Raw genomic sequence first — 27,223 nt, 5'->3', positions numbered from 1 at the left:
TTGTTTGTAACAGGTAAATAGGACAGGATAGATCTCAAGTCGTCTCATCCAAGACTTCCACCATGTATAGGGTTCTTCCTACCAAGAGTGATGGTCTTACAAGGGCAATCCTCTAAAGACTTTCTATTTTGCTAATAAGATCCAGATGTTGGGTGTGTGGCTACAGAGGTTCCACTGACTGAAAAGCGGGAAAAGGAGTTGATTAGGCCAAATCTAAAAGATCATGCCAAGGGCATGAACAGAGTATGTTGAGGGTGAAGTCAGCAGGACAGTTACCATTTTTCCTCATGGCCTGAAAACTCAACCGGTTGTGATGGCAAGCAGCAGGCAGCCTCCCCTATTCACTTAGGTAAGACAAGTTTGTCTAAACAGACGCCGCATTTAGAATCCCAGCAAACTCTCCAACTGGACTATCTTTAGACTTACTGGGAAAAACAGACCTCTTGACTTGGTTTTACTGACGTTGTTACCCACTTGCAACTATCACAGACTGCCATTTGGGTATAGGAGGGAGAATACCAGTCACATCAGTTCCCCTCAGTGGGCAGAGGAGGCCATAGTTTTGTAAAGGAAGAAACCAGATGAACAAATCTGTCTTTTCCATTCATTACTGGTAATTTCAAGGACACTGAAGGAAGGTCAGAAGACCAGTTATCAGCCTTAATGTGGATGCAGCAGGTCACTTATTGTACCTAGGATACCCAACATGCAGATCAGCACTTTCCACAGCTGGTTCAGAGTAACTACATTTTAAACTAGGGATTGATAACATGCAGCTCAAGGGCTGGATGAGGCCCACTGAGCCACTGGATCTGATCTGCAAAGCTGGAAGGCTTTGCCCATGCCTCCACAACCACAGCTTTACCCAGTCCCTGCACTCCCTGGCTGTGTGCAGGCTCAGCTTCCAGCTGGTTGGGGAACTGCACAATGGCTCGGAAGCTGCAAAACAGTTCCATGCTGCTTCTGCCTCCCAGCTGCAGCGTGGGCACAGCTGGAAGCTGCCCAGCCCCAAACATAGCTCCCTAAAGGCTTGAAGCTGCGTCTGTGCTGCAACCAGGGGGAGGAGGGAGCAGGATGAAACAGCTGGCAACGTGGACAGCTTGCACCAGCTGGAAGCTGAGCCCACACACAGGCAGGGACCTGCAAGTGGGGGAGGGGGTGCAGGCTGGGAGAAGGAGCAACCAGGCAGCTGTCTGCCTTGTTGCAGGTGCAGGGAAAGACACCCCCATTACTGAGACGTCACCAAAAAGTCACTCAACCAGCATCCAACTGGAGCTGGGTTGTTCCGGCCCATGAATTATTAAAGGTTGCCAACCACTGTTTTAAAACACTCTTCTGTTGTGTGTGCTCGTCTAAAATACCTAACACAATGGGGCACCAACTGGAATATCTAGAAGTTACTACAAAAGAAGCGTCACTTCAACACTGTCCAGAACTACATTTACTGGGACTGACAGGTTTATCTCCAGCCCGACTGCATATAGATCTCAACAATCCGTAGTATCCCATGCTCAAGATGGCATGCCAGGTTTGGAGAATAGGTCTAAAATATAAGGGGCTACAGCTAAAGGAAGGGGTGTGTGTGCGTGCGTGCGTGCGTGCTGCGTACAGCCATCCCCTTCCATGCAGCAAAACAGCAAAAAGTAGTTAACAAAAGGGTAAGTTACAGACAAGTAGTTTCCACAAGTGTATTATTCAAATAAGTGTCAAAAAGAGGCCTTTGATCAGGCAGTACAATCCAAATAATATTCATGTACATACACATGTATGCACATGCTTCTAAAATTGTGTCAAATCTTCAGTGCTTAAGGGCTATGCCACCACCTTAATACCAAGAATAGGAGCACCAGTTCTGTGTGATTTTATATGTTCAATATATTATGAACCAGCTACTGAAAATGTCCATGGTATTGAAATGACATGAACACATAAGTACGTACATTGTATACAGATTTTCCCTCCCCCTACACAGAGATATACTTTGCATCTAGCTCTTTGGAGCATCTGGCCTTTATGAGGCCCATCTAACTCGAACAGGATCGAGATTCAATGTACTTCATTAACCGCCCCCCCCCCCAAACACACACACACAAAACCATTTATAACCACCCTGGCTACAGAGAGAGCCTCCCAAACACAAGCCCAGAATAAGCCTTGGTATCTACTCAAGTCTGCAAGCAGTCAGAAACAAGTGGCACAGACACATTAACTCCCACCACCTCTTAATCTCAGTATAAGGGCTAGAGCTATGATGACACTTCAATGTCAACACTATTTCATCACTGAGTACAAGTACAGGAAAAAAGGGATGAGTGAGAAAGCTTCAAGGGATGGGAACTGAGGGAAGATTCTGGGAAGGAAGCAGGGAAGAGGCTCAAAGAGAGGAACAAAAGTGGGGAAGGAAAGAAAGAAGGTGTAGTGCTTTTGGAGAATAGATTTGGGCTTTTGTTACCAGGGGCACTGAATAAAAGTTCTGTTACAAGGGGGGGAAAAAAAAAAAGCTGTGTACTGTCCTTGATCTCTATACAAGCCTCCTACAAACATTCCTGGGAAACCTGCTGTAGACAGACAAGGGTATGGAGTTTCTCTAATAACCTTTAGACCTCACTTGAAATATGGAATTAAGCCCTCCTTGTCCCAAAGAGTTGACACCCTTGCTTTAGAGTAGGGTGTCTTTTTAGATTCAAGGCATGCCTTGGGAAAAAAAAGTCAGCACCCAGCTGTCACTAGTTTTTTGACTCCAGAAAAATAATAAAGCAATTCTTCCACTGCAAAAACTCAGAAAGACCACAGTAGCTCAGAACATTTTTAACACTATGGATCCCTTTCACGGTTTATCTTGTGAATGACATTTACACACCTAACTGTGGTAACACCGAGACAACCCACAGCTCTCTTGAAAGGATCAAAGTATCCCAGCACCCTGATGAGACAATCACCGCTTTAGTGTTTAAATACAGTGCCAGACATTGCACATGCCTTATAAACACAAATAAGGTTCTGTTCTAAATTGCCAACTCTGAACTTCCTTACATTTATCATAACTTCATAATAGCATATTTACTTGATTCCAGGGTTCAACAGTGGGGGAAAGGGGATGAGAGGAAAGGAAACTTCGTCTTAGAATCAAGCATCAGACTGGGAAGCAACTGTGCAGGAAGCCCCACTCAGCTGGGGACAGCAGTGCTGGTGCACAGATTTCCCCTTCCCTGCCTGGCTCCTCTCCAACAGAGGAACCCGATCCTTACCACAGCTGCTCCTTATTACATGGAGCACAAATGGGCCAGGAGCAGCTTTGCATCAGCTAGCAGCCAGATTGCTTCAGCTGGGAGCCGTGGGGAGTGGCTGTCCAGCTAGGGACAGCAGCAATGGCAGTGTTCAGATTCCTCCTTCTCTGCTTGGCTTCCCTCCCTCTCCCTCCACCCCTTCCCAGTCTCCCTCATTATCAGGAAGCAGGCACTGGAAGGAAAAACAGGCACACTGCTGATGCTGTCCCGAGCCAAGCCAATCCCCAGAGCACATAAGAAGCTCCCCACCTTTCCCCTTCATGCTCAGCACCACCTCCCCTACTCTCCACTTCACGCCCCCCCCCCCCCCCCCCACAGCTGCTCGCTGCAGTATGGGATAGGAGCAGGTGAGAGTGGGTCTGGGGCTCCCCTGTGCTTAAATCTGCTGGGAACAGCAGTGGAAGCCAGGAGCAGGCAGACACACAAGTCAAGGATGGAGGCAGGGTCCAGAGAGTGCAAGAGGCAAAGGTCAAGCTGGTGCCTGCTACTTAGTTCCCCACCATCCCTGGTTTCCCCACCCCTTGCCCCCCTGCCGCTGCTTTCCCACTGCAACAGTGGGAGATAGGGCTGCACCGATAGATTTCTGGGGCCAATACTGATCTGATTTCTGCTACAGCTGCTTCCAGCTAGTAAGTCTGGTGTGGTGGAATGGGAGTGGGGAGGGAAAGGGTGTGAGGTGGGCAGATCAACACCCCGCCCCCACAGTGAGGGAGGGGGCAGGCACTGCCCAGGCAGAGCAGGGAAGGAGGGGGATGGGACCAGTGCCATGGCTCATGGGGGGATAGGCAGTTCCTGCCACTGCTTGCGCCCCAGGAGGGCATGGAGGGTACCCCCCAGATCTGTGCAGGGTGGGGCTCTTCTTGGCAGGGGCTGGAAGGATGCTGTATCCACTCCACATTTCACCACTGCTCTGCTCCCAGTGCTGCAGCTGCCAGCCACCCAGCACAGCTCTGGCTCAACACTCTGCTTTCATCCATGTGCCAGGAAGAGCCGCAGCTGCGCTGGGCAGCAGCAGTGCTGGGAGCAGAGTGGCGGCAAAATCTGGGGTGGATGCAGCATCTTCCCAGTGCTGCCAGCACCTGCTCCAAGCCCAGCCCCTGCCAAGAGCCCTGCGCAGTCCCACCAGGTCTGGGGGGGACACATGCCCTCCTGGGGTGCAAGCAGCAGCAGGAGCTTCCCCTCCCCCTACACGAGCCACAGCTCTAGCCCCCCTCCCTGCCCCACCTGGGCAGCACCCGTCTCTGACCCCTCCCTCACTGTGAGAAGGGTTCATCTGCCCCCCCTCACACCCTTCCACCACACCAGACTTACCAGCTGGAGGCAGCTCTCCCCATTGTTGGCTCTGCTCCCCACTGCCCTAGTGCTGTGCTGGGGCTGCACGAAGCACAGGCATTTATCAGCCAAATTATCAGCCCCATCAGTGTGATGCCCAATACAGCCAGTTTTCTTTATATAGGTACCCATCACCGATGTATCACTGTACTTCTAGTGGGGGACACCAATTTAAGATTATCCCCTTTCTAGACATCGAAAAAAGTGTAAAAAATAGATAAATATTTTATAATTTTCCATGTCTAGAATCTAACTAGGGGGTCATCTTAAAATCGAAGTCATCTTGCGTTCAGGTAAATACAGTTCTATCCCCGTTTTACTGATAGCAAAATGAGGCCCCAGGAGATGAAGACTGATCCAAAGTCAATGGAAAGACTTCTATTAAGTTCAATGATCTATGGTCCAGGGGCCAAGGCCCCGACTTAGCCAAGTACATGAGCTTAAAGTTCAAAAAAAAGCTACATTCTGTTGAGTAATTACTTTCAGGACATTTTGATTTATTAAAGCTGTACACTAGTCTTATGCAAGCTTTCGAGTATTTCCATGACACCTGCAATATTTAAATATATTCTGTCGTAAAGTCTGCTAGGAAACTGCTCAAAGAAGCCTGACCCTTAACAGGTAATTTACCAAGAATAACATATATTTTCTTTACGATAGGAACCCCCCGGACAGAAAGAGTAACTTTTTTGCTAGGCTTGTGTTCAAATACAAAGTTCTTATTCCAATCTAAAACTCTAAATCCAAAATACCTACAGAAATCTTAACCAGCTACACTGAAAAAGAGCTCTAGAGTCAGGCTGTTTTATTTCCACAGCCAACAAATTAGATAAAACTGAGCTTCTAAAAAAGGTGACAGACATTAAATCCAGGAAGATGCCTTATAAACCCACCAAGTACTACTCTTAGCTACTAGATACAACCTCAAATGGCCCATGTACATGTGTAAGTATATACAACATTTTGCAGATCTTGCAGAATAGTCATGGCTTTTTGTAACTACATAAAATATGGTGAACATAGTTCATAATAGAACATTTTCAAATACAGCAGCCTCCAAGACTGAAGCACAGGGAAAAAATGGAGTTAGCATAATGCAACTAACATGCTCTAACTGCAGATGTCCTACTGTTGCTCAATCTAGACTGAACTAGAGGTTTTGCAGAAAAATCTTGAATTTCACTACACTGAAATACAGAACACATCTGAGCCAGTTGTTCACACACAAAGCCCACACAAGAGCAACTGTTCATGTTGTCTCATTTCTGATGGGCAGAGGACTGTTTTAAGGTTGCTAAACTTCTCAGTGTAGCAGGTTCATTTCTTTAAGCCTCTACTGCATAGAACGTGCACTTTGTTGTATTAATTTAGGGATCTGAATATCTTCCAAATTAATACTTAAGTGCAGAAAGGGAATATTACTTGATACCATAAATATGCATTACACGAAGGAATGAAATCCCATGGAAGGAGGACAAAATTCCCACTTAGAATACTTTCTAATTAAGGTGCTGTCCTTCCTGTGATTTTTAGCTATACAGCTGCACTGCTATCAATCTCTAGTATAGTACTGTACACAGACATAAGCCATAATAAAAGTAGAATAGTGAAGTACTCAAAGGATCTGCACCACTGCAACTACATCTATGCAGCTATGCAAGGGTCCAACATCTCCAGTGCAGATAAAGTCCAATCTTCCCAAATACTTAAGCACATGCATACTTTACCCTTAGGTAAATATTTATATTTTTATGAGTAGTTGCATTCCTTTTCATAAAGTTAAATCACGTGCTCAAGCGTTTCAGGACTTGATAAGGCAAGTACTCATGAAGGTACCACCCATCCAAACTCATTTCATTTGCGCGCTTTGTGTTACTGTCCCAAAAACGGTCTGAAAGCAAGACCAAGAGAAAGAACATACCAGGACTCTCCACGCGTTTGTAGTGGTACGGATTGATGCAAACCTCCTTCTGCTTTGAACCGAAGGGAAACTCGCAGCATTCCAGTGGTTTCAGTTCGTGATGGCTCTGGAGGTCTGGCCAGCGCCACACTCGGCAGTAAATTACATGCGGTAGCCCTTTCCTGTGTGAAACCTGAAGCCTGCCATCCAGGGAACGAGGAATTGTTACACAGTTGCTGGGCTGACCAGGACAGCTTAATGCTTTTTCCAGCTCCTCCATGGCACCCTTTTTCTTCTTAAGCTTTTTAACTAATGCATCAACAGCCTTCTCTGCCCATTTTTCCTCTTCATCCCCCTGCTTCCATCCCAACAATCTCTTAACTGCTGGGCTGGTGAAGGAGAACAGACTTGTCACATTCATGGCGACCAACTTGGTCACGCTGATTAATGTAGACAAACAGAAAAGGACTTTCCCCTAAAAACAAAATAGTGCGGATCCTGTATGTGGGCAATAGGTGGTCTGCCTTAATTTATACTGTTCCCGTTGACTCTGAAGTCTTGATAGGCAGAAACTAACATTCCGACTTGATAGAAGCAAGCGGCCAGATTTCAAACCAAAGTCCAGCACCTACAGGAGGGTACCAGAGATGGGGAGGAAAGAGAAATAAATTGTTTTCAGTAAATCACAGTTACACATCTAAATGTTTAGATAACATATTAACATAACATAACATAACAATTAAACCCATCTAAATGCCTGGGGGGGGGTCAGACTCAATCTACTGAGGTCCCTTCCGGCCCTAAAAATCTATGAAATAGAACACTGGAATGACTAAATACACCATACCATATCCAAATGCTGATAACTGGCCATGTGCCTAGTTACTACAAAATACAGAGCCATTTACATATAGCATTAGAACAGGAATTCAGTTTTAGAGCGTGGTGCACACTGAACATATATTCGAGAGATTGTCTCATGGCCCTTTGTCTTACCATTTACAACTGCACAGACCACTGCGCCTTCTATCTGCAAGTCTTGTGGCAGCCACAGCTGGCTGGCTTGTATCATGGTTTACTTTGAACAAATGGCATGTTAAAACCTCACTGTGCATCCCGATACCATCTGCATGCTAGGAGTCCATTGGTTCCTCCCACACAGGGATGCTTAAACCCATGGTGTGTAAGCCCACTACTAAGCTGCACAGTGAGGCTTTAAATGTCCCCACAAAGGGGGAGCCACCAGTGACGTACCATAGGTCTCTGGCACCTGGGGGCCAATACCTATATTTGTGCCACCCCCACCCCAGTCAGCCAAAAATCGCCCAGTCCAGAAATGCTGGCAGCATTCCCACCAGAGGACCAAGTACCAAGGCATGTGGCATGGCCAGCTGTGTATCAGGATGTCCCTGCACAGTGGAGGGATGTGGAGGAAACATTCCCAATCCCCAGTCCCCCTTGCCCAGGTAGACAGGTGCAGCCAGCTATGTGCCCCAGCAAAATGCATGACAAGGATCTGACAAATTTGATTGCAATCCCCAAAACCGTGCATCCTGCTATGCATGTGTGATATTGCAAGACATCCAGTTTTGGAGATCTCCAATTAAATGTCAGATCCTAATTGTTGTTACCTTAGTAACTGGAAACGGAGACCCAGCAGCACCTGATTATCTAGCTTGTTGCAGACTACCTGCAAATCGGGGACCAAAGTTTGAACAAAGTCTGCTGCATTCAGATTTGTGAATACTATGAGCCAAATACAATAGTTCAGCTTGTTCACTGTGGCAAATTATATTTAAAGATTTTTAAAGCCATAGGGAAAATGAATACCCAAGTCTAGGTATTTCAATACCTATGTCACATTAAAAAAAACCCAAAAAAACAACTATGTACACAGGTGGTAGGAACTAGCCATCCTAACTTCAACATTACAAGGACAGAGATCGATCTTTAACAGCATAACAGTTTCAGGACATTGTTCAGAAAACACATGCAGTTTAGCAGACTGTTAGAATGAGACGAGAATTTTAGACAGCTGCAGTAACAGTAGTACCCTTCAAAAAAATATCAAGACAAAAGTCAGAGATGAGAAAATGTTATCAGATACCATTGTGAACAGAAGCACATACAAAATTATCAATATTTGCTTTTGGCATTGAACAAAGAAATGCCTAAAAGCAGCAGAAGCCATTTATTACAGAATTTTTTTTTCCTCTCCTAGGAAATTAGAAGAAAGGATGTCACCAGTTTTATATATTGGTTTCACAGTATATCAACATACCCAGAGGCAGATCCAGACAGGATACAGTGGCATGGTCACAACCCCCTTTCAGACAAGGCTGTAGGAGCAGCAGCCGGGGACCTCTTAAGTCCCCAGAGCACATAAGAATCCCCCTTCATCCTCAGCACCACCTCTCCTACACTCCACTTCACCCCCTCTCCCACCTGCTGTTGCTACTGTTCCCAGCTAACCCAGGGGTGGGGTTGTTTTCCAAAGCCACTTCTTCCCCCTCCATCCTGACTCTCTGGCATTGATATCAACAGACAGTTCTTCCTCCCTGCCCAATCCTCCCAGCCATAAATTCCCTGCTAACCTGGGAGCAGGCACAGGTAGGGAAAGCCTGGTGCTGCCACTTTCCCTACCTGAGCACTGCCCCCACATAGCCTCACTGGAGCATGGCAAGAACAAATCTGGAGCTCCACGCCACCCCACCCGCAAGTCAGCTGGGGACAGCAGCATATGGGCAAGTGGGTAAGTAGGAAGGGGTGATGATGAGCACAGAAAGGGAGGGACTGCCAAGAGTGGAGGGGGGGGGGAGGGGCAGGGAAAAGAGGCAGGCAGGATTCTTACCCAATTCAGGGATTGCTGCTGCTCCAACAACACGTTTGTGGGTTCCAGAGTGGAGGGGAAGCTGGGAGCATGGGTGCAGCCACCCCCACAGTGCCAGTCACTGCTTCTAGGCCCTACCCCCCTCCCCAAAAAAAGTAAATAAATAAATCTTGGATGTACCTATAAATGTAGTTGGAGTACTTTCTTAAGAACATGCGACTTGATCCAATTATTGTGACAAACATTAATTTTGAGCTCTATAACAGCATGTTGTTTTAGACTCAGGTATTCATTTTCCCCCTATTCTGCATTTCTGTGAATGCAAGTTACCTGGACCTGCACTGCTTTTTTTTTTTTTTTTTCTCCTTTTAAATGAACTGAAACTCAGGTCATCATAACTGAATGTGTTCAAAGTGTGATTTTTTATCCTTATAAACACTGTGAAGCATTCAAATGCTGTCCTGATTTAAAAACCTTATTATCAGAACCCCTTATATGCTTAGGTCATTCTTACACGTTACAGAAATTGTATATGTGAGACTAAACTACTCAGGGTATTCTAAATATTAGAAATCAATACATCATGCATGTCGCTTGTGTTTGCATTCCTTCCAATTTAGACAATAAGAAAAAAATACCAGGTTGCATTAATTTCTAGTCTATCTTCCGGTCCATTTTGCTTTCAAGTGCAAACTCATTAGTGTAGTATTGTAAGTTTCAAAGAACTAAAAATCTAATGTTTACATCTTAAAAAAGAAAACCTGCTGTTTTCACTTACACTTTTTAGGAATGGAAAAAAAAATAGAGTTTACATTTTAGTAAAATCTTTCAAAGTTATTTGAACCCAAGTTATATATCTTTTAAAATCTTTGTAATGCCAATTTGTACTTGATAAAAGGTATTTGGACTTAATCTATTGTTACTGAACTGTGTTACTTGACAGCTGTTCTCACAGGAGTGTACAAAATCATACTCCAGTTCAATCAAGCTTGGGGGAATTTCCCAAAATGCCAAGAAACAATCTAACATTAAATAAGGAGAAGAATTAGCACCATGGCAAGGTCTTTACAGACCACTTTGGTTGGATTAAAAAAAGTTCTTGTGTAGCAATAGATACATGGGGGGGGGGGGAGAATTACACACTGGGTTCTCTAATATTGAACAATTATAAATGCCAGCACCATATGCCTAACCAACTCTGTGGCCAACCAGCAGTTCATAAGCCATTATCTGCTTAAGAACTGTTTTAGTTCTAGTATCCAGAATAATCCATCAAAAATACAATGGGACAAAACATTCTTTAAGAGGAGGCTAGATGTACATGTTCCTGGGGTTGTTTGACCCCAGTACTCTTTCCTGCTATGGCAGGCGATCGGACTTGATGATCTGCTCAGGTCCCTTCCGACCCCAGAAACTATTCCTTTCTGAACTGAACCGCTATCCACCATGGTCTACTGCACAGTGCTCTAGCACTGGATTCCAATGTCAAGACAGTATTAAAATAAATAAATAAATAGTGTAGGTGGAGTTTTTCCATTTCCAAGAATCAGAAAGCATGTCCATGGTTCTGAGCTTTTGCCAGTACATTCCGTTTTCCTTTCTGCTGCCACTTTTGGGTTTTGCAATGCATCATTTCCTGTATTACTTTTGCACAAAGTGGTCTTATCAGTTTAAAATGCAAAATAAAAATTAAGCCACAGGTAAGCAGATGAGACAGATTTCTTAGCCTCTCTTCCCCACATACACGTATGCACTTTTGGGAAAAGAGGGTCAGTGTTCCCAATAGTTGAGTGACTACAACCCTTGAAGATAAATGCATTACAAAGTATGGTACAAATCAGAGGCTCTCCATAAGTAAGCCTGACATTAATTTAAAGAAATTCAGTTTCTAGCCACGCTGCAACTATTCTTAATGTCAAATCATACATACATTATACTCTAGTGCATTCTACTGGCACATGAGCAGCAACCAAGAAGCTTGTTTCAAATACTAAAATCTGTATTTTTTCTCCCCTATTGCTAGCTTTTGTTTAGTCTTTGGCCTTTAACTGAAACACCTACAAATAGGTGGGTTTTTTTGTTTTAAGTCTGAAACAACAGCTGTTTAACTTGCTTCAAATTTAAACAAAACTCAGCTAGGCAAATTGCCTAACAGTGAAGTTTTCTCTTTCTAGCACCCAATGAAATGACTTGGTTATAACTAAGAATCTGTCAGCAACACTAGGCAGCTAGTTTGATACTGAATGTTTTAGTGCCTTTGAATTACCACAAACATCCCAAAGAAAATCATCTTAATTTGGATGAGAGGGTGCTAGTCAGTGGGTGGGGAGAGGATCAGGGCACTGATGAAGGCAGAAAACTAACTCCTAGCCCCAAGTTCAGAAAAACAGGAAGTAGCTTCCACTCCTAGCTTTAGTATTTACATTAGTACTCAGTGGTGCAGACAAAATAAAGAATGCCATTAACAAAAAGAATTAAGTGTATTATTCAATAAAAATGCAACCAACTCAGGCAAGAACAGTCAAGGGGGGCAACCAAGGAATCTGCAACTCCTTCACACATGCCTATGCCCTACTTTTTTTCTTTCAGTTGCTCATACCCAAGACCACAGTTTTCCTCTCAGCATCCATTAATTACTGACAATATAAACGGACAGCAATTAAAGCAAACTTAAAATCCCTTTCTTAGAAAATATTTAGCAACTTAATTAACTCCTCTGAAAGGAGCTCAAGTCTTTCTATTGCTTCCTTTTGTCCCCAATACATTATTTAGAGCTTGCAACAGAAATCAGATTGGCTGGTTCCTCCTTTTGCATCCAACTTTGCTCCCTGCAAGAAATATTTCCTTGCATTAAACTAAAGGTGCATAAAGTTCAACGTTTCTAAATTCTCAGCTTAAAGGTGCTACAACAGAACACCTATACAGAAGCACTCTCTGCCCCCACTCCATTGTGGAGCAACTCGTAAGGAAGAGGAGGTGCAGCAAAGGTTTGAACTCTTTTTGCATACTAAGATAATTCAGATCTTCATTACTTCTGCTTTCTTAAGGCTCCTTTTTTGATTCTTTTGTATTGGGTGTTTAGATCTCGTCTATTTTGGAAGATTTCAAGAAAACTTTTAGGAGTATTATGACACTACAAACATGACTGAGGTTGGAAGGGATCTTCAGCCTGAAAAAAATTCTCTCAGAAGCTCTCAACGCATCTCATATTTCAGAAGAGGATGAGAACCAAACAGAAAAAGAAATCCCCGTGTGATCCTTCCGCTACCTCAAGTGATATGCAAAAAATTCACATGGGTCAGATGTGTCATTATATCCCCTGGGAGCATCTATCACAAAATAATGCCAGCCCTGCCAGCCTACCCACCCACAAATAGACTATAGGGACAGGGAGTGCTCACATAGTTGTTCAGGTTCTCACAATATACTTTCACATGGGCACTTGTTGCCTGACAGTCCACAAACCTAATCCCTCAAAATAGCTAGATGGAATGAATCTACTGGTTTTAAGAATACTCTAGGACAGTGGTTCTCAGCCTTTTTTGGACCAGGACCCATTTGTAGACATCGATGGCCAGTCCTGACCTACTGCCCCTCACTCCTGCTGCCCCCCAACCTTGTGCCTCAGCTCCCCAGTGTGTGGGGCAGAGGGTGGATGTGGGACAGAGCCCCCTCCCCCCAAACAGCCCCTTGTAGTCTCTGACAGCCTGCAAGGGAAAAGCCACGTTTCCCAAATTTTTCTCCTTTAAAAGGAGAATCCATTTTAAAAGTTTATTGATCCATTTTTAAAGTGTATTAGCAAACCTTTCATATATTCTTGCGATCCGACTTTTGGGTTGCAACCCAAGGATTGAGAAACAGTGCTCTAGGAAACCTCATAGGTAAAAAGTTATACTTCCTCTTTGTCCTCTACCTGTCCGCTTAGAGTTTTTGTTCTGGGACCTACTTAGACAGCCTACTTCAGGGGTTTCAGACTCACCCCATGCTCTAAGCTGGACCTGGACTTCAGAACTCTGCACGTTAGATTTAGTGCAGGACAAAACAAGGACAATGGCAGGGATGGCAGCCACCAGGTGAAAAGAACCGTGTTCACACATCCATGACTCTCCCTACTGCCACCAATGGCCAAAGAACCCCAGATTCTGCAGCAGGCCATCTCCTGGCCACAGACCCCAAACTTCCAGTAGCCTAGCAGTAACCTGATGAGCTGAAGTGGCTCCATGGTTCAGATCTGTCCTGCAGACCATGTTTGACACCCCTGCTATATTAGATACCTAGATGCAATCTTCAGTATCTATAAGCACACATCTGGCCTGTTCCATGTCAGTTCTGTGAAGAAGCCTTTATTCCCAGCGAACCACATGTTAGTGCTGGGCAAAGCATTACACCAAGATACCATGTTTAGGGTATAAGAGTTCACCCAAAACAAAGGAGTCTCCCAGTTGTTATGCTTCATCCAAAAGAGGCAGTTCCTTTGGATGCCTACATCCTCTTTAATTCAGCTAGAGAAGCCTTTAAAAAGGAAAACATGGGATGGGGGTTGGAAGACAGGAAAGACCTTGATTTCTACTGATTTATGACAAGAAATCCAGGAAGAGGGTCCTGCATTCTTTATCTCTTCTCACTTAACAACTACCAACCACAAATAGTCTTCTTCAAGGGAAAGAAACCCAGAACAGTTCCATAAACATTCAAAATGTGTGAGAACCTGCCTTGAGCTAGATCTGAGCCTCCTAGGGTAGATTCATCAAGGTGATAACCAAAGTAAGATCCCAGAACACAAAAAGGTGAAGCAGCTAGCAGACTTATTTTCCTACCTGGACAGTTTACAATATGGGACATACAATTAATATACTACTAAACTCACTGACAAGGAGCACTATTGTAAACTAGGTTTGAAGAATCTGACTAGTTTCTAAAATGAACTACATATTTTCTTCCATTTAAGCACATTTCTGATTCCATCACACAAATTAGCATTCCTCTTCCTTAAATATTAAGGTAATCATTTTAATAGTGAGACACCAGTAAATTCTAACAGACTCTCTCAATCCCTTGCCTCATCCTCCTAAAAGAAATAACTGAACTCAAAAGATTCAAACTAAGGGGTCAGTTAAGACAATATGTCACATCATCAGCAAATGAATTCTGAACAATAACCAGGAAAGTGGTGACACTGAAGTCTACAAAAATCTCAGAATCGTCTCACTCAGAGGTGCTAAACCCAGCCAGGCTCACTGGCTGGACAAGGGGACACAAGGTTAGACCACAGTCTGGACTGGACCCAGCATGTGTCCTGGAACGGCTAGAGCAGATGCTGTGTGCATCATGGTCCTGTTACGGTGGCTTTGGGGCTGTGCTGCTCATGGCAGCCCCTCTGGGATGTGTTGCTGGATCCAGTGTGCAGCAGAGCAGGTGTAGCATGCTGTGCAGTCCCAGAATGGACAAGCAAGAGCTACATGTGGTGCGTGGGACCATCCGGCACATCTTGCATACTGCCTCTGAATCAACCCCGAGACCCACAAGCAGCACTAGAGGTTAAATGATAGGGCTCTAACAAGCTGTATCCAGCCTGCAGGCCACATTTTGGACATCCCCGATATAACTAGTACACTTCCACAACAACTTCAACTGACAGTTGTAGCTACCCTTTCAGCCCATTAGAGTCTTGGTATCAACAGATTTGAGTAATGATAAAATGATAGTAAATTCAAGATGGTCTCTTGTGCTTAGCTTATGAAAGCTTCTTAGCATTACAACTCCAAACTAATCGCTTCATTTTATGACTCTTCCTCTAAAAGACATTTCAGTTCACAACAAAAAAAGTCACAAGTTGCTTTACAGATTTAAGGTACTACTTACATTCCAACTATAGCCAGATTACAAAACAGTTCTCCCTGATCATTAAAAAAATAAAAACCATAGCATGAACAAGACAAATCAGAATACCAAACAGAGTATCAATTTCTTGACCAGTGCATGATTTTAAAGTCTTCTAGAAAAATGTAGTTAATGGTTGACCTCAACTGCACTTTACCTACATTGCATCCAAGTTAGGAAAGAACTGGAATAACTCCTTGTTCAAATATAGCTAGGATCTTCTAGATGACCTTTGTGCAAGTATCATGGAACAGCTGACTACACTGCAATGGACCACAGATTCTTTTATACATAGGATAATTTTATAGGTTCATGTGGTTCATTTTTATTTAAAAATGTAAAGAAAGACCTACATTATTTTCCACATATTTTCAAACAATCAACTACCACACACAGTCTTCATTCAATGAGAAGAGTTTCAGGGATGGGAAGGACGAACGGCTAGCAGGGATCCTGGTTTTTCCCCCCCCAATTAAAGAATCCCCAATTTTCAGCTTAAAAAAAATAACCCAAAACCCACATTTTTCACAAGAAAAATGAAACACCACTGTACATGCATCCATATATTAGGGATGTTTCATTTTAAAATCACAGAAAAAAAATATGGATTTGGGGTTACTTTCCTTTAACCTGAAAATTGGGGAATTTTTTTTTAAATCGGAGAAAGCCAGGATCCCCAGTGATCAGTCTTCAAAGCAGGTGGGAAAAATGTATTTTTATGTCAACTACACTAAATTGTAATAGCTTTAATTTCACTGATATGCTTCTTATAATGTGTTAAATCAATGGGAATATTCAAGTGAGCCCAGAACCAACCTAGGTCTTGAAAAAGCAGGAAAGATAATCTCTAAACTAAGTTATTTGGGTGACAGCTTACTAAGTGGGCATAGTTCAGACCATAAGGGGGGCGGAAATCAAAACTCAAACTTGTAACTCAGTTATCAAAATAAAAACCACAAGGCATGCATTTTAGATACCAAGTTCAGCACCTAAAAAAGCCAAAGAGTAGGGGAAATAACATCTTTCCTTTTACCACAGAAGTTGCACCAGGCATTTTTTTTTTCAAAGAGATCAATTCCCTTTCCTGACTTTTTGAACCATCTTTAAAAAACCAGGTGTTGTTTACAACAATAACAAACAGACATCTGTGTGGGTGTGCTAATACACACAAAGGCAGGATAGCCAAATCCTCTTCCTATATTTAGATCTGTCTGGTCAGCTTTAATTGCATAATTTAAATCAGGACTCTCTGCAACGGAAACACATCCATATTCATCACAGGCATCAAAGGAAACATCTTTACAAACTATATCCTTTTTCAAACCAACACATGGTCCCACGCCACTCTCCCAATTGTTAAATTTCTCTTCTGGGAAGGGCACAGAATTTTATTTAATTTAATTTAATTTTTTTTTTTTATCAGTTGGGAGGAAAAAAAAATCACTTCCCTCCAATCCAGCACAGCAGAGTATGGAAGGGCTTCCTTCACAGGTGAGCTGAAGGAAACTGTTGACTTGTCTGTCACTTTCAGGGATATTTTTTAGTAGCTGAAACATAAAAGGAGTTCCAAAGGCCAGACTATCGAATATTTAAAATCAATTTTGTAAAATACAAAAGTGTATTGCTTGCAACTATAGGAGGCAAGAGAGCAGTGCAGAAAGTATAGAACCAGGTATTAAGAGAATAACCCAGATCCATTAGTTCACTTTAGGACTAGTCCACAGTGGGATGATGTTCAATAAAGTAGCTATATCAAATGCAAGCCAAGTCAAGCAGCATCAGTACAAGTCACTCTTCACACTAATAGAATGAATCATTAGTGAGACGTGCCTCAGTGCCACCTATCCCAGGTGACAATAAAATCAGAGATGCCAAAACATTTCTATCTAAAGCTTGTGGTCCCAACTTTATACATCAGAAATTAAATTACTTAGCAGCTCTGTAATCCAGCACCCTTTAGCCTAAAAGCAGGATGGCTAGTACTTTACAGAAGTGCATAAGTATGCATATTGTGTATTTATATGCAGACAGTAAAGGGCTTAAAACCAAAACACAACAAGAAAAAACCACCACATTCACAACATAGAAAAATGCTCCTCAAAATTAAGCCAAAAACATTTCAAGAATCTTAAATAATTAGGTTTTCAAAAGCCTGCTCTACCAAACTACTTTGTTTGCTAGTAATATTTTACCAGCACAAGGCATCAATCTACTTTAAAAAAAGCCAAATATTTAGAACATTCACATATTTTTCTAAATGTTTTCTGACATATAGAACTAGTTTTTAAAATGTAAGCACAGTATAGTCCCATCATTACCTTAAGATGAAAAGCTGAGACAAAGAAAAAGTTAAATTAAATGTAGTAAGATTCTTTGAAGTGTCTAGAAATCCCTTCAACTGCTGTAAGAGTCCATCTGACTCACAACTGTTGCATGTTGGACAAAGAAAGTGTTTGAAGAAGACAACAAAGCTTCAAAAGCCAAGTTTATACAACTACTGAAACAAACATCAACACCTGCCAGATTTCCACCCTCCAATGAAACCTTGTTTAACTACTGCATGCCACCAATGGTTTTTCTGAAAACCAGGACTGGCCTTATTTCTTACATTAAAACCAGCTCACCACTGGAGGAGAGCGAAGTAGTGAGTAACAGCTGCACTATCAAATTGCAGCAAATCTTTGGCTCTGTCCTCCTTTTAATATTTGTCAACACACCTGAGCATACCACATTCATAACAAGAGAAAGAAAGACTAAGATAGGAATGTTTGGAATTACTCCTTAACTCATGCATACAAAACTTTTAAAATTAAGACTTACAAGAATATAGAAATTTATATGCATCCATGGTGAACTTAGGGCCTGGGTGAGGAAGCTGAAGCAATAACAACTTTTAGATAATCAGATATAGACTGGTAGAACCAACAGTCATTTGGCGACATACAAGTAACAAGTTGGAACTTGTCTACACTGGAAAGTTGAACTGCTTTATCTATTCTGGCTCGACAGTGCAAATGCACATACGCTAGGGCTGTGTGAAGCTTCAGTCCCCGATTCGATTCATTGCACCAAATCCAAATCTAATTGGAGGACCCTTTAATCTCTCCATACCGAACTGGAACATGCCAAATAAATTCAGACATAAGACACAGCTTTAAATGTTTTTTCTATATACCTCTAGGTAGCAGGCAGCTTGTGAATGCTGCGATGCTGGGGCACATGGAGTGTCCCAGAAGCGCAGGGGGCTCAGCAGCATGCTCTGCAGCAGACCTGGAAATGAACCAGAAGCAATTCTGGGTCTGCCAGAAACCACCCCCCACTGTGCCCCTCTGGCTCAGCAACTAGTGCTTCTTGGGTCTGACAGGGCATCCGGGGTCCCCCGCAGTGATCGCCAAGCTGGGGGGGGAGGGGCACAGCATGCTCCCAGGAGGACCTGGAATTAGACTGGAAATACTTCCAGTCCACTTCTGGATTCACTGCCGAGCACATGGAGCATCCCACAGGAGTGTGGGGGAAGGGCCCTCCATGAGCCCCAGCATGGCAGCATTCACAAGTTGTGCTGGTACCTCGAGGTAAGTAGAAAAAGCATTGCATCTATGCCCAAATTGCTGATTCTGTGAATCAGCATCAAATCTTCAGATTTGGATTTGGCCAAATTGAAATCAGACAGTGATCCGAATCAACAAATAGAATCACCGTCTCCAATTCTGGCCGAATCTGTATTGAATAGGGCCCACTTAGCACGTCCCTAATATACACTGACAAAGTTGTCACGTCCTATACAGGAAGAAGAAAAAACATAAGGGATCAAGTCAAATGTTTTCAAGTATAAATGCACTCACATTATACCTTTTACCTTTATAATTATTTCAGTTAAAAACATATTACATCCCTATGCCAACAGTTAAACTTAATATCAGGACTTGGTGACCCCAGTTTATTCTCAAATTAGCAAGAACATTAAGACACCATGGCTAGGGACAGAAATTATATGTAAACTGGTATAAGTGATTGGAAACCAGTTCAAATCTGTAACACAGCAGGGATTTAGTGCCCACATATCACTTTCAAACTGGCTTAAGATAAAACTTGGGTGGATGTAGATCAGACGTAACTGACTTAACTTGAATCTGGAAGGGATCTGGGACAGAAGTTCAGTGAACTGATTTAACTTAATTCAGTCTCCCAGCACCCAAGGTGCTTTGCACCTCCCCTGCAAACTCTCCCTCACAGGGTAGGTAGACTAGCCATGACCCAAGCTGTCTGCTCCAGTTAAGCAGGGAGGCATGCTCTAGATTAGAGCATATGACTGCACTTCCAGAATCAGAAGTGAATGTTTGTTCACTTGCTTATCGGTTCAATCTGTTTAGCTTAATCTGTGATGACTGAATTGATTATTACTTAGCTCATCAGATAGATGGTTTTGTTGGTAGCAGGGCCAAGGATGAACAAGAAAGTAAAATAGTGTCTCATTCCTTTCAATATGAGAGTTAAGGCTCATTACAGGGCTGTCCAGAAGTCTTATATATAGGTGTGGCACACACTTAAATGTTTTAGCAACATCGTTACATCCATAAGGAGTTCAGCCTTTTTTTTTTTTTTTTTAGGGGGGAAAAATGGGGCAGAGATAGCTATACCAGTAAAAGTCATATTTTAAATGGGGAACCAAAGCCTGGGAAAGAGTCCAGGTGTTCCAAGTCACTGTCTAGTGCTCTATTTCCAATTCTATCACTGGCCCATTCAGTGATTTTTACACAAGTTACCTTCCTTCTCTGTGCCTCAGTTTTTCCTATTCATAAAAACAGAGATAATATTTTTCAATAGTAGAGCACAAAGCATTATAAAAATGTTATTAAAATGGCTTAGATCTATACCTTCATAGCAGTATTATGCTGTCCATATAAAGGATTTGGCTGGTAAACCTATACCAATGCAACTATTATTAAAACTCTTATTACTGCCCCACAGAATTCTTCCATAACACAGCAGGAGTACAATACAGTCGCTAATCTAAAGGCAGCCTGACATAGACAACAACAGTCATGTTGTTGCTGCAGGAAGTTGGGGGGTAACCACTCCTGGACTGAAACCTGTGGTATGTGCCTGTTGCTATTCAGAGACTTCAACTAGTCTGGTAAAAAGAGGGAGTGCATAACCACTGCCAGAAATGAGAATACAGGGGAGGTCCAGGAACTGCAGATGTGCTTTAAAAAAACAAAAGTATCAAACTGAGGGCATGGGTCTTTATGGAGGCATAAAAATTCCAAAATGCAGCAAAAGAGGGTTGTCAGATCCTAGAATCAGTGCATCTACAGAACTTCAGCCCTACCATTTTCTCTGTCCCCGACATCAAGGACTTGGCAAATTTTGTTCCAAAGAACACAGGCACCAGTATATAAGATAGCAATCAACAGATCATACAACATGTTGCAGCAGGGTAACTTAAAAGGAAGGGAGAGATGTACTCCCACCATGTTTTAGTGACATATAGATGCTTTACAATAAAAGGAAACAGTTGCAATATATTTATCTAATCTTCTGGTCACTGGTAGGTTTTGTTCATTCTTTAGAAACAGGAATCAAGCCAGACATAGTGGTCACTAGGCATTTTCCCCCTTTTCTTATCTCTGAGATTTTCCATTATTAGCGCATCCTAATTGATTCTACATATGGCTGGCCAGGAAGCCTCCTTTCCCCTTCCACAATCATTTTCCAATCCTAAATCATGATAAAAAGCCTACTGTTAAAGTTCTTACAGATGAAATCCTACAACATTTCATTATGGAAACACGGGCATGGCATTTTCAACCTCTCTCTCTCAGGGACCAAGGCAGCATCCGACTGAAACAGATGCCACTCCTGTCACTTTTTGCTCCTGCCTACCATGGAATGGCAATCATGGCTGCTTCAAAACCAAGGGGCCCCAGAAGGGCATGTAGTAGGTCTGTTTTGGTTGATATCTCTAACAAGCAACAATTCAGTCTCTGACAACTCTTGGGCTACCTAGACCTGTTCTTACAACATCAGCATCAGATATTCCATACAAATGCAGAAGTCACTGCACCAAATGATGATATGGCTGTTGACTGATTGAGATACCCTATAGATCCTACTTCCCAGGATCCCGTTTTGGAGGAGAACGCTACCACAAACACGTCGCCCACAACCTTGGGTCCTGAAAGCATGTTCCACACATCTCAAAAGGCAGGGAACTAGGAAGCTCTTAGGGTTTTTGGGCTCCCTCCTACAAAGCCTGTAATGCAGTAGGGTTCATGTACAACTTAGGGGTGGGGGCATGCTAAAGTTGCCACAAGGTGAACTTAAGAGAGCCAAAATAAAAGCCTGGTCTAGTTCAAGTGTAGCAGTGAATCAGTGTTGAGATTCACCCATATAAAGAAACTCTTTCTTTTAAATAAGTATGCAGGTACAATTATTCTGCATTTGGATGGCATCTCTTGTGAGAACAAGTCCAGATAGCCCAAGAGCTTAATCAGAGGCTGAATTAACACTTGTTAGAGATGTGTCAGCCAAAACAGAGGAGCAAGAGTCAGAATTTTTACTTCCTCACTCAGATGAAGGTTCTATACTGCAAATGAGTGGAAAGGCACAAGACAACCCACTGGCACTGCAGAAGAGCATCTGGTAATGATCCAGTACTCACCCCACCTCCAGGGCAAAAAGTTCTCACATTTGGTGCTGGCCTTGGTTGTATACCAGCCAAACAGAAGATAATCCAAAATGTAGAGTATCATGTCCACTAAAGATCTGTGCAGGGACAGCATGGGGTTGGTCAGAGACTGTATACTCAAAGTCTGCTGTTGTTGCTGGCTCCCAGGAGGTCAAGGGCCATCTAGGTCACAGATTCCAACGGCCACACAACACAAAGACGGGTGAAAAGGTTCTTCCCAGGGTTGAGTAGTGAAAGACTTGTGCCTCGGAAGATTTCCAGTCCAATTCCAAAGGGCAGGAAGGTTCAACCCACAGACTAGTCTAACAGTTTTGAGCTCCAAGACATTCATATGTAACTCCACAGCATCTAGGTAAAAGTTCAAGGGATCTGGTCCATAATCCCAATAAATTCCTCAGCCACTACCTAATGCATCTCTGTCAAGGAAGCAACTGAAAGACGACCACATAAATGCACTGAGCATGGGTGCCTACCCTGCAAGAACATTGTAGAGGGACTGAACCTCTGGCACATAGGTCAAATCTGGCCCACGGAGCCATATTATCTAGCCATGGGGCTCCCTACAGATCTGGGAATTTGGAGACAGGGGAGTGGTGACAGCATGAACTGTCACTTTAATAGCTCCCAAATTTCCAGGGTCAGGACAGCACAGCACAGCCAGATCCAGGCACACACCCACAGCTTGATCCCATGTGGGATCCAGTTCACAAACAAAGCCCATACCACTCATCCAGCTTGCAGAGCCAGAAGGTTGGGCTCCTAACACAGTTCTAACACAATGGTGCTCACGCTTTTGGCCCCACAAGCCAGAGGACAGGAACAGGGCTGGATCAAGCCCTGCAGGCTGAGATTGGGCTCTGGAGGCCCTCGCCTGGCCCTGCATACTGGGATCAGGCACCCAATTGAGCTCACGAGACCCAAAGTTCCCCAAGGGCCTGTAAATTTGGCAGCAAGGGTGCCAACTGCTCCTTCACTGCGAAATCTTTGGACAAGTGGGGAACCCTGCAGGCCAGGTAACATGGCACTGGGAGCTGGATCTGGCCGAGAGTTTGGGGGTTGAACATCCTTTGCTAGAACAGAGGCCTTTCTTGCCTATTTGATGCTTTGCTGGAATGGCAATCATGTAGAGTAATCCACAGCAGAGCTGGATGGGCTGCAGAAGGAATCTGACAAGCACCATCACATACCTGCATGCTCACATCATACACACAGAGACAAGCCTGTTCCAGTGTCGGTTGAAGAATGCAAGCCTGTGGCAACTAGAACCAGTCCTGTGGCAGGTATGCCTTTCCTGATTTGAAGCTGATCACCGCTCTTATGAGCTCTATTGCCCAAGAAGCCCCCCTCCCAATTTTTTTTCCTATACTTTGCCAGGAGACCTAGTCAGCAATAAGGCAGCAGTGAGTTTGGAATGGATTCTACCTCCAGCCCCGATCTCTCCCTCAGCAGCCAGTCAGGCAGGTTAGACACAAATGCCCTGCTTTTTTACGTAGGCTAGTAACCATTACAAGACATTTTGAAAAGCTCTATGTAAAGAGTCTGACTGCCAGCATCTCCCCAATGCCCTTATGCTGGAACATGAGGCGACAGGTCACATGGAATGACTATTAAAAATGTGTACGTACATGTATGTGTATGTACATGTGACACCACACATGCACACAGATCTATAGTGAGAACAATACCGAGACAAACTTCAAGAGGAAGATAAAGTTCCATCTACACAAAAATGCTGTTGTCTAATCCCCCCGACTTGCAAGGCTAACCTTGGATGTATTAACTAAGGCTCATTCTACACTCGAAGCATTTACAAGCTCCATGACTTTTGTTCCCTCTTCCAGCACGTGAAATAAATGGTCTTCATTAGAGTTGCACAAGCGCTTCTTCCTGCGACAGCCAGGGTTCTAAGTGCTATTCCAAGTAAACATGGAGTATCACCGATTCGTTATCTATCCATCTGAATCACTTCATTACCAACACAGACAGAGCTGCCTGCTAAGATGTTTAAAATAGTTCTCCCATCATGGCTCTGTGCATTTGGGACAGAGCTACCAGCTACACTCCACAGCTGCCTCTGCAGCAATCTTCCTATAGTTACTTAGCTCACAGTCCCCTCGTAAACATCCATGCCATTCCACTGCCTGTCCCCACCACCCTTCAGAAAGTTCTGCAATCATTCCTCCAGAACCACACATGCCATGCCCCAAAATGTACAGCCACCTGCAAGTAGGTGTTTGCAATCCCCCATAGTGAACATACACAAGTGGCTTGTTCAACCAGGATCTCCAGCCAACAATGGCATTAATGAAGGAAAAGCTCATGCAGGATTTAGGAATATCATGAGCTTGTGCTTGACCTTCTCTCTGACCCCTAAAAACACCCAGATAAAGTATCCTCTTTTCCTGCTACAATTCTTCTTCATTAGAGTTGCTGAACACTAGCAATATGATATAATGGCCCTTTCTAATTAATTTTCTAATGAACATCAGAAAACTCACTTGTTCCTGATAATCTGTGGTTCCCCCAACAAACGTAACCAGAATATTGATCAGGGAAACAATGGTGGAGGAACAGAGTACATATGCGGGTCCAGTATTTAACTAGTTTAAACCAGAAGAATGTGGCAGCTGACAATGAATATGGAATAATCCAGTTGAACATTCAGGCATAAGTGTAGGAGACAGCACAGTCAAGGGCAGGTAGACAGGAAACTGAACCAGCGAGCTGTGGCAGCTCTTTCTGAGGCTCCAGGTCATTTACACCAACTGGAGGTTTTGTGCACACTACACATTAACAAGGTTGCAACAAAGTTATTGAATAGAGACAACCAGATCCCCCAATATAGTTACAGGTGACAAAGCTTTAGGCCCTTCTGTTTACATCGAATAAAATACAAGTACCTAGCAACAGCCTGACAATCACATTATATGCTCAAAGTGGGGTTGAAATCACAGGCGGTTGCTATTTACTTGCTATTCAAGTTGGCTGGGGAAAATAAAATGCCATGAGATTCATTAGAAAAAAAAATCCCTCCTCTAAATTTTGACTTCCCAAGATCTTTAACCTGCCTTGTTAACTGCCATATAAGTAGGTGTGCAACCAGCCAGCTAAAAATTACATTACAAACAAACCAACCAACCAAATGACAAAACTGCAGCATTTCAGTCTTCATAGCATTAGTTCCAAACAAAAGTGAAGCTAAGGTGAAGAGGCATTTTTCAAAAGGGTGTTTTGGCAGAAGTGCTTTCTTTTAAAACTCTCAAGTTATTCATCTTAAATGGCTTGACACATCCAACAAGCAAGCGAACACAGCTTTGATTCCCTTCTAACATTTAGATGGCTATAGAAGTTGTGACACTTTAAAGAGCATCTAGACCAAGGTTTCAATTCGAATGAAGGAAGCAATTGCGCCAGAAGTTACCCTAAAGTGACAAAAAGAAGTCAAAAAAATTTTTTCCCTAATTACTGACACAACCACCTTTCAGAATATCCAAGTCACACAGAGTGACCATTGCTATTGTAAGAAAGCAAGGCAACTATTTGGATTTATACACAGATAAGTATTTTAATCAAATCACGCAGTAAATGCCTACATTAAAAAAAACCTAAATTGCTGGAAAACGCAGGTTTTCTGAAACTATACCAGATATGTCAGGGGCGGTAGCACCTTTGATGAATAAAGATGACCACATAACGCAAAGGAAAAGGTAAGGAGAAAACCAAACCTTGCTGGGTAGAAGGGGTTATTTTTAGGTGCCCAATCTCCTTTCTTTTTCTTGAGTTAGAAACTAGCACATTCAGAATTGTAACAAAAGATGTAGATCTCTCTCTCCACAACTGTGAAGTGAACCTTTTCATTACTCTGGCATTGTACTCAAAGAGCTCCAATTATGATCAGGGCTTTATTGTGCCAATGTCTCAGAAGACCTTGCTCCTGGCTGGAAGCGTTTACAGTTTCTGGAGGGGAAGAAATCAGGCTACAGTTTCATGGAAACTGAAGAACTGTCAAAAAAAAAGTCTAACAGCATCTTTACTCTTTTCTAATTATAAAGGACATATAAACAGCAAAATAAATAAATAAATAAAAATAAAGAAGATGCATACTTATGCTTTGTAGTTCATCCTTTAAAAAGACTTCTCAATTTTCTTTCCTTCATTAGAAGTTTTCAGTAAGACTTTGATTCAAGAGGATTTTTAAAATTGAAGCTTTCCTCGATTAAAAAATAGTTTCTTAGAAGTTCCACTGGAAATTCCTGATCTGATGGCTACTTAAGTTTAGTTCTCCATTTCCTTTAAGTGGTGGAAAGGAACATTTTTCTGTCCAGAAACTGAGAAGCCATCAGATAAAAGTTCAATAAGGACAAAGGCAAAGAGTCCTGCACTTAGGACAAAACAATTCCATGCACTAGTACAGACTGGGGGCTGACTGGTTAAGCAGTATCTATGCAGAGAAGGACCAGGGGGTTACAGTGAACAAGCAACTGAATGTGAGCCAACAGTGTGCCCTTGTTGTGAAGAAAGTTAACAGCATCCTGGGCTGCATTAACAGCAACACTGCCAGCAGACTAAGGAAAGTGATTATTACCCTTTATTTAAACACAGATGAAGCTGCATCTACAGCAGACTTCAACTATCTGAAGGGTGCTTACAAAGAGGATGGAGCTAGACTGTTCGCAGTGGTAGCAGATGACAGAACAAGGAACAGTGATCTCAAAATGTAAAACTTGGAAGTTTAGGTTAGATATTAGGAAAAAACTCTCTCACAGGGAGGGTAGGTAAAGCACCGGAAACAGGTTACCCAAAGGCTAGGGACAGACATTACATCCCTTCCTGGTTTAAGTTAAACCAGACTCCCCCAGCATCCCAGATGCTTTGCAGTCCTGGGCTGTGCCATCTGCTCCAGAGAACAGGTTTGGCCCCACCCCTCTGCTCCCTAACCAGAGCTCTGGCAGAGACTGCAGGCACAGCAGGGTCTGACTGGATTCCCCCTGTGCTCACCCCTTGCTGCTCTCTGCTCAAGCAGGGATCCCCCCCTTTCTCATCTCCTACAACACAGACCCCAGCCCCACAGACCCTAGGTATGTGGTATGCTAGCTAATGTTGAGAGGTGCACATGCATGTGCATGCGCCCAATTTCACTGGGACAGGACAAAGGCAGACAGGACAGTATTCTCCTAGTGCTTTTCAGAGCTAATCAACAGGTCAGCTGGTAATGTTCCTCAGTTCTTTCCTTGGAAAAAGCTGTTTAAGAGTTTGAACTAATGGGAGAGGCTTTTGTTTTTTTGGGCTGATAAAGCTGTGTTATC

At 43.1% G+C, this 27,223-nt stretch overlaps 1 protein-coding gene across 3 annotated transcripts in view; it reads right to left on the bottom strand.

Annotated features, from left to right (window-relative positions):
* Nucleotides 1-27,223, bottom strand: part of SMAD1 (SMAD family member 1) — a 67,765-nt gene that overhangs the window by 26,206 nt on the left and 14,336 nt on the right. For all 3 annotated transcript variants that reach the window (XM_090036340.1, XM_090036337.1, XM_090036338.1), the window contains one exon: nt 6,541-7,147. In XM_090036340.1, coding sequence (XP_089892466.1) covers nt 6,541-6,940 — 400 coding nt within the window. In that variant the 5' untranslated portion in view covers nt 6,941-7,147. The remainder of the gene's footprint in view (nt 1-6,540; nt 7,148-27,223) is intronic.

Source organism: Crocodylus siamensis, chromosome 2 (assembly GCF_052110815.1).
Source record: "Crocodylus siamensis isolate JL-2025a chromosome 2, ASM5211081v1, whole genome shotgun sequence".
In the NCBI taxonomy this organism is placed as follows: Eukaryota; Metazoa; Chordata; order Crocodylia; family Crocodylidae; genus Crocodylus; species Crocodylus siamensis.
This window is presented reverse-complemented; position numbering and strand designations above follow the sequence as displayed.